This window comes from Carassius auratus, unplaced genomic scaffold (assembly GCF_003368295.1).
Source record: "Carassius auratus strain Wakin unplaced genomic scaffold, ASM336829v1 scaf_tig00049821, whole genome shotgun sequence".
NCBI lineage: Eukaryota > Metazoa > Chordata > Actinopteri > Cypriniformes > Cyprinidae > Carassius > Carassius auratus.
This window is the reverse complement of record NW_020527127.1, coordinates 14182-22500: the sequence shown is the minus strand read 5'-3', so window position 1 is coordinate 22500 and position 8319 is coordinate 14182. Positions and strand designations below refer to the sequence as shown.

Sequence of the window (8319 nt, the reverse complement as noted above, 5' to 3'; positions counted from 1 at the left end):
TCACATCAATCGCTCTCATACATTAAACACTAAATACAGCTACGGTCTCAAACTGTACACTTCTTCCAGTCTAACATTGTGTTCATGCATCGTTCTTCATAATAAAAGACCCTCACTTTGGCGTTTTATTATGCATTACAGATGTTTTAAGACACAGCAGAACCCTTTCACCCATCATAAAAAGACAGTTATAAAACACTTCTGATGATATTTCTCATGTTCAACAGCGATCAAAAGCTGTTCTAAACACGTAACGCTCCAGAAACCTATCAAGAACACACAACACATTGAACCATTCAATTACAATCTGTATTTAGACAATCAGCTGCTTTCAGAAACATGTACAGAGTGACGTCATTCTCATGACAATTCCTCATACAGGAAAAAACTAATAATACAAAATATTATTGTATTATTATAGTAAATGTTGTACTGTAATATAGTAAAGGATTGCGTATTTAGAGTTATAATAATATAAGAATAACCATGAGAATGACAAATATAAAATGTAGAAGTCAAAGTGACGTGTTGACATGTGTGGTGTCCCTTACACTGAATCAGTGCTCTGCATTTCACACACACACACACTCTCTCTCACACACACACACACACACACACACACTCTCTCACACACACACACACAGCGAGAGAGAAACACCCAGTCAAGCATTCATTCAGGTGTATCAGAAGCGGGCGACTCACCTTTATGACCCATCATAACGGCCAGATGAAGGGGGGTGTTTCCTGTAACACAGACCATACCGAGTCATTTACAACCAGGACAAACCTTGTTTGAATTTATAATTTTTAAATATGTCTGTATATCTTTTATTTCAGTTGAGTTAATCCCGATCAGGAGTGCTCGGTCACGCACGTGTAGAGAAGCAGAGTGATGCAAGAGCATGAAAACAGGTAACACAGGTTAGAGAATCAAACCGGCTCACTGAGACCGATTCATAATCCATCATACAGAGAAAACACGAAACTAACGCAGGAAACTAGCTTTAGTGTTGGCCGTCACGTTCTACGTCAATATAATAATATCATTATGTTCTGAACGGTTGAAGTTCTAGATCATCGTTATTGATTGTTATGATGATCACCACATTTTTTGATGCATTAAGGTTCTAGACCAGCATGTTCTGGATTATTATGGCTCTGAATAGTACGGTTCTAGATCGCTGTGGGTTATTATGATTCTTATTAAGGCTCTAGATCAGCATGATTCTGGATTAATATGGTGATTAATAATTGATTACCACATTCAGACATTTAGGTTCTAGATCAGAATATTATGGATTAGTATGATTCTCAATTACTACATTTTTAAATCATTAAGGTTCTAGCTCAGCATGATTCTGGATTACTATGATTCTTGATCATCATGTTTTGAGACATTATGATTCTAGATCAGCTCTGTACTACTACTAATAATAGATTATACTAATAATAACAGCTGTAGATCACTGTGGTTCTAGACCAGCATGTTTCTGTTTAACGTTATCTAAATCATGGTTCTAGATGATAATTGTTCTGGATTGTTGTGATTATCAATGAGCATGTTTTGAGTCATTATGGTTCTAGATCAGCTCTGAATACAATTAATAACAGCTGTAGATCATTGTGGTTCTAGACGAGCATGTTTCTGTATAATCTAAATAATAACGGCTCTGTTAATTGTTCTGGATTGTTGTGATTCTCGATCAACATGTTTTGAGTAATTATGGTTCTAGATCAGCTCTAAATACAATTAATAACAGCTATAGATAACTGTGGTTCTAGACGAGCATGTTTCTGTATAATCTAAATAGTAACAGTTCTAGATTGTTCTGGATTGTCGATCAGCATGTTTTGAGTCACTCTGGTTCTAGATCAGCTCTGAATGATATCAGATCGCTCTCACCGTGCACGTCTTTCTGCGTGATGTTCTGTGTCCGGATGAGCGAGGACAGCGTCCGCACGTCCCCGCGGAACACGCACTCATGCACGGGGTACGCGCCGTCAGTGTCGCCGCTGTTCTGGTTCTGCTGCGAGCTGGAACGGAGGATCTTGTGGTTTCCGCCGCTGAGGATCTTGCTGCTCCGGTGGGCTTTGATCGGCCCGGTGGCGGCCGGCTCCTCGTCCGGTTCCAGCAGATCCAAACCCGCCTTGCGCTCTTTGCGCACCGAGCGGATCTTCTCTCCGGTCATATTTACACAGATGAACGGTGGACAGCAGCAGCCCGCACAACATGAACACTGTCCGGTGACTCAACGGAGACGGACGGGAATGAAACACACACCGGAGCGACGCATCGAACGGTAAACAAACAAACACTCACACACCCTTTGAGGAAGAGCCATCTGCCATATTCCGCTCGCACTCTCGCGAGAATCATGGGCGGGTTTAATAAACATAGCTCAGAGTCTCGCGAGAACGAGGGGACACCCTCATGCATCGAAACGATCCTCTCTACTCTCGCGAGAATGGCGTGCGGGGAGATTAAAGAGATTGGTTAGTCTCGCGAGACTAGGCAAATATGCCTGGCAAGCCTTCGTTTGTTCAGCCTACACAAATTTACTGAGATTTTTGGCCCTTTTTTTAATCTATTATCTATTATCTATTATCTATTATCTATTATTTATTATTATATTATTTATTATCAAATAGAAAATCAATATAGTGAAGATTTATTTTTGCCTTTATTCAGACAGGATTTTTATTTATTATTATATTACATGATATTATTATATCAGTACATTTTATTTATTATATATTATTTAAATATTATTATATTATTATTTTAATATGTGGTATTTATTTATTTTTTAATTTATTTATTTATTATTTATTTTTGGCATATTTGCCATTATGTAGTTTTTTTTTAAAATTATTATATTATTTATTTTTAGTATAAATATCGCACAATAAAATCCGTATATTGCAGATTTATTTTTCCTGTGTTGTTAGGACTCACATGCACCAGACACAAGTCCACTGTAAAGGTAGAAAAATCCTAAATAAAATATTTAAAATAAAGAAAGTGAAATTCCTGTGAAAACATGACGTGACCTCTACCCTCTTGATAAATGAATAAAAGCTGAAAGTGCAGTCAGGTTGATGTGTGCCAGCGTTTGACCCGTGAGTGACCGCCGCAGCAGTGAGTTCAGATCATTTCAGTGCAGCGGTCAAACACTGGACCTGTCCTCTGTCCTCTTCTTCTTCTTCAGCACACACACACACACACACACACACACACACTGATAAACTGAGTCAGACTCACATCCAATGGAGGCTTGAACTCACTCAGCTGATGATGACATCTGATCATAAGTAAGTGATGTTTATTCCATATTGAACGTGTTCTCAATGCTGGTGATGGTTTGAGATAACAGATTCTACGTGTGTGTGTGTGTGTGTGTGTGTGTGTGTGTGTGTTTAGTCATTAGACTTCATTAATTCAGTTCTAAACCTGGATCCCTGAACAATGAAAGCACAGAAGCTCTGATAAAGTTACTGTTTAGTCTCATTCACATTAATAGCAAACTCTTATTTTCATATTTTCTGCTACTTTATGTTACAGTTAAGTATTTTTTAAAGCAATTTTGTTGAGCATTTTCATCACTTTTATTAGTTTTTGTTATCTATATAGTTTTTATTAATTAATTTATTATTATTTCAGGTTTCAACCTAAACTAAATGACATTGAGAAATGTTGTTGTGGCTACTGTTTTTTTTATGTTTTATTTAATTTTATGTTATGTTTACTTTATTTCCAATAATTACAATTTGGATTTAGTTGACTGTGTAATAACCCTGAAGTACTGAACTGAATACATCTGAGACGACAATTAAATCTGAAACATCTATTTAGATATTCATATTCAGTTAAAGTGCAGTTTATACAATTGTTGTCCAAATACTATCTTTGATAAACATGCTTCATGGCACAGGTTTTTCCGCTGGTTTCTCTATTGTGAGAGCCTGTGAATCATGTGTGTGTGTGTGTGTGTGTGTGTGTTCATTGTCTTGTGTTACTCCAGCATTCTCTGGCTGTTTTCCTGCACATGCTCAGAAACACTACACATGTTCACAAAAGTCAACTTGTATTGATTTCAGTGTTGTACTAATGTCTGACGATCCATCGTTTGAGCAGATTTAAAGGGACAGTTCACCCAAAAATGAAGATGACTCACACTCGTGTCATTCCAAACCTGTGTCTTTCTGCTTGGTTTCACATGAGATTTTGGTCACCAGTTCTGGTCCCCATTGACCTCCATTGTATATTTTGTCTATATAATGGAAGTCAATGGGGACCAGCAACTGTTTGGTTTCCAACATTCTGCAAAATAACTTCCTTTGTGTTCAACACAAGAAAGAAAGTAAATGATGACAGACTTTTCTGTTTTTGGCGAACGGTCCCTTTAACGTCTTTATATGAAGGATCATTCCCACTAATGAAGAAGATTTAAAACAACAGATTACTTTCCCTCCATCAGAATGTGCAGAATTCTGCTGTGGGATGATGGATAGTCAACACGGAAGAACTGTTAATGTGAGTAAACAAGCACTTTGTTTTTAAAAAGAGAGTTTATTTAGAAATGAAGCAGCTTTGTGGAAATGACGGCATGCACAGAAGTACAATGTCCTTCATGGAAAAACTTTATCAGTATCTGTGTCTGTCTAAAGATTCTTAAATTGAGATACATTAAAAAATGAATTAAGATATAAAGTCTTGTTTTCTGAAAAATGCATTAAAATGAAGTGAGTTTATACTTAAAACAAGAACAACTATATTTTAGAAAAATAATCTGGTTCTCCCTTTCAATTAAGATAATTTTTTCTGTCCCTATTTGCACATATTTTAAGCAAAAACTCACTTACTTCTGATTTTTTATTTAAAAAAATGCCCTAAAATAAAATAATTTTTTATGTCAAGTAAAAGTATCTTGATTTTTTAATATTTAGGTATTTGTATTATACAGGATTTTTATCAAGTGCATGTGTCTGTGGCAAACAGAGAATCAGGATGTGCCAGACAAGCCAAAAATACAATTACACTACCCATGGTGCACTGCTTTGTGTACTTCTGAATCTATTAGAATCAACTTATGACCTATTAAACGATCATGACAAAAGATGGGTAATTGCTGACGGACTTCAGGGAGAAATTATTTGGGTTTTATTGTAATCTCCGGTTTAGAGAAGCTTCTTAGAAATCCGTGTGTTTGTGTGTGTTTGTGTTTCAGATGGCCTCGAGTGAAGCTGATAATTCTCCGTGTGATGAGGAGCCTCAGCCTGGAGACCTGATCGAGATCTTCAGACCGGCTTATCAGCACTGGGCTCTTTACCTGGGAGACGGGTACATCATCAACCTCACACCTGTCGGTCAGTGCTACACACCACATTTAAGACTTGTGCACTTCAACTGTATATAAACTTATCATCCGTAACACAAGCAAACTGATAAACGGTACGTGATGCAATGAAACAGGTCACCATGTACAACATTCTACGTTTATTAGTCTGTTCATGTTTAAACAGTATTTATAAAAGAGAGAGTTCCGCTCCTTGATTCTGATTGGCTGAGCCGCCTTCAAAGCTGTTGTGAATTACGCTACAAAGTAACACACCTTTGTTTATTTCTGTGTGTTGCTCGGCAACCACTTTGTAGCAACCACAACTGTTTCTGAGGAGCTACATTGTTTGGTGGAAGAATACTGTTGTTAAAAAAGCAATAAGCCCCGTGAAGCCGTGGTTTACACTGAATTTATAACAGCTAACAGAGTTTTAGTCACTCCGCTTTGTTTTGTACCAAACAATGCTCCTTGGGTGTTATAAATTCAGTGTAAACCACGGCTTCATGGGGCTCAGTGATTTACTATGATCCAAAATGGATAGATATTCTATATGCAACTCAAATGCATCTTAACTAAATGTTTGGTCAGATGAGAGTCAAGCCGCAGCTGTGTCCAGTGTGAAGTCTGTGTTCAGCCGGAAGGCTGTGGTCCGCATGCAGCTCCTGAAGGAGGTCGTGGGAGGAGATTCATACCGGATCAATAATAAATATGATGACAGTCACACGCCGCTGGCCGTGTCGGAGATCATTGAGAGAGCGCAGCTTCTCATTGGACAGGAGGTGTCATATGACCTGCTGGGAAGCAACTGTGAGCACTTCGTCACTCTCCTGCGCTACGGGGAGGGAGTCTCTGAGCAGGTCTAGTGCTCTTCTTTTGTCTCTGTGTGCACAACACTAACACTGGATTATTAACACACTTCTTAGGGAGCATCTGCTGTGAATCTGGTGTTCAAACAGTAGTGTACTGTATATAAAAGACAAATATTGTTTTGATTAAAAGAGCTGCTGTCCTGAAATGTGAATATTTGAGTTATCTTAAGTTCAATCCAGGAAAGTTATTTTAAAATTAAACTTTAGCTTGTGACAGCTAACTTTGAGATATAAACATAGAATTTTGAGAAATAAACTTAGAATTGTGTTATAAACTTAGAATTGTGAGAAATAAACTTAGAATTGTGAGAAATAAACTTAGAATTGTGTTATTTCAATATTATAAAAATGTTATAAACTTAGAATTGCGTTATAAACTTAGAATTCTGAGAAATAAACTTAGAATTGTGTTATAATCTTAGAATTCTGAGAAATAAACTTAGAATTGTGAGAAATAAACTCAGAATTGTGTTAGAAACTTAGAATTGTGAGAAATAAACTTAGAATTGCGTTATAAATTTAGAATTGTGTTATAAACTTAGAATTGTGAGATATAAACGTAGAATTGTGAGAAATAAACTTAGAATTGTGAGAAATAAACAGAATTGTGAGATATAAAAACTTAAAATTGAGATATAAACGTAGAATTGTGGTATAAAAGTAGAATTGTGAGATATAAATATAGAATTGAGATATAAAAGTAGAATTGTGAGATATAAACATAGAATTGTTAGTTATAAATGTAGAGTTGAGATATAGTCTTAGAATTGTGAGATATAAACGTAGAATTAAGATATAAACAGAATTGTATGTTATAAATGTATAATTATGAGATATAAACATATAATTGAGTAATAACTTATTATAAGGAAAACGTTTTAAGATGTGCACTTATATTTGTAAGATATAAACTTTCAATTGTCATATCTTGCATGATATAAATTGTGAGATATAAAGTGAGAATTGTGAGATACCAGTCTAGAATTGTAAGTCTAAATTGTGATATCTAAAGTCACAACTACATGTGTTTGATGTTATTTCTTGTTAATCTCATATAGTGTGTGATTTTGTGTTGGCAGGCGTCACGGGCCATAGGTGCCATCAGTTTAGTGACGGCCGCAGCGAGTGCTTTCTCAGTGCTGGGACTGATCAACACACGCTCCAGAAACAGACCCTTCTAGAGCCACTCCAGATCCAGCTGAGCTTTTCATTGAGTCTGAATGTCCTCCGTACTCAGGATTCTTTGGCTGAAAAGTTGTGTTAAAATGAAAAATTAACCTTTGCTGTGATAACTTGACATAGTATCCAAAGAATGGATATTAAAACGGTAGTAAACTAGGATTTCGCCTGTAAAAACATATTTTTTACATTTAATATCAATTATTTTTATTTATAGTTACAATTTTTCCAAAGTGTGTTTTATTAATTTATTGTTACATTTTAGACCATGTTACTAAGTTGTGTTACAATGCAATGCACTTTTGCTGTGACTTTATCTGGAACTCACGTCATAAAATAAAAATATAGCTTGCCTGAATAAAGTAATTTTGAAAATTTCTATTTTTTTCTAATTAATATTATTTATTTGTTTTTAAAATAAATTATTTATTGCTGCTTTATAAATATTTTTCTTTTTTATTTATTTCCTTTTTTCTTTTGTTTTATTCAAATTTAGACTTTTATTTTTGACTAGATAATATTTTTTCCACTATAGAAGCAATCAGAATGTGATTAAAAACAACGTACAGCACATATATTAGTAATAACTGTTTTTAATTACAAACTTTACATGTATAAAAAATAACAAGCAGCTGTGTGGAATCAGCGCAAATGCTGATTGGTTGGCTGAAGCTGGACGGAGCAGCTGATTGGTCGCTCAGGTGTGACGGGGCAGCTGATTGGTCGACTGAAGTGTGACGGAGCAACAGCTTTATTTTATTTTTTCAGCTGGTTTATGGTTTTAAACGAAAAATTTACTTTTGTCTTTTTAGGATAATTTTATTACTTTTTATTTTTATATTTTCCATTTTCATTTTAGTTGAAGTTTAAGTTATTTTGTTGTGTGTTTTTTATTATATTCTGTTTAGTTTTAGAAAATCATTTGAGTCAGT

At 35.5% G+C, this 8319-nt stretch overlaps 2 protein-coding genes across 2 annotated transcripts in view; one reads left to right on the top strand and one right to left on the bottom strand.

The window, feature by feature from the left end:
• The window catches only part of LOC113089445 (ankyrin repeat domain-containing protein 13C-like), an 11540-nt gene extending 9231 nt beyond the window's left edge, over positions 1 to 2309 (bottom strand). The window contains exons 1-2 of the mRNA XM_026256018.1: positions 1904 to 2309; positions 703 to 744 (exon numbers count right to left, since the gene is read on the bottom strand). Coding sequence (XP_026111803.1) covers positions 703 to 744; positions 1904 to 2189 — 328 coding nt within the window. The 5' untranslated portion in view covers positions 2190 to 2309. The remainder of the gene's footprint in view (positions 1 to 702; positions 745 to 1903) is intronic.
• An 845-nt stretch (positions 2310 to 3154) lies between these two features.
• Positions 3155 to 7765, top strand: LOC113089444 (phospholipid-metabolizing enzyme A-C1-like). Its single transcript, XM_026256017.1, has 5 exons — positions 3155 to 3312; positions 4479 to 4534; positions 5229 to 5367; positions 5928 to 6196; positions 7288 to 7765. The coding sequence occupies exons 2-5, from the start codon at positions 4502 to 4504 to the stop codon at positions 7387 to 7389; spliced, it is 543 nt and encodes a 180-aa protein (XP_026111802.1). The 5' UTR covers positions 3155 to 3312; positions 4479 to 4501; the 3' UTR covers positions 7390 to 7765.
• The last annotated feature ends 554 nt before the right edge of the window (positions 7766 to 8319 follow it).

Coding starts and splice junctions, on each gene's coding strand:
- LOC113089444 (XM_026256017.1), top strand. CDS start 4,502: ATGATGGATAGTCAACACGGAAGAACTGTTAAT. Junction 4,535..5,228: donor AACACGGAAGAACTGTTAAT/GTGAGTAAACAA, acceptor TTTGTGTTTCAG/ATGGCCTCGAGTGAAGCTGA. Junction 6,197..7,287: donor GGGAGGGAGTCTCTGAGCAG/GTCTAGTGCTCT, acceptor TTGTGTTGGCAG/GCGTCACGGGCCATAGGTGC.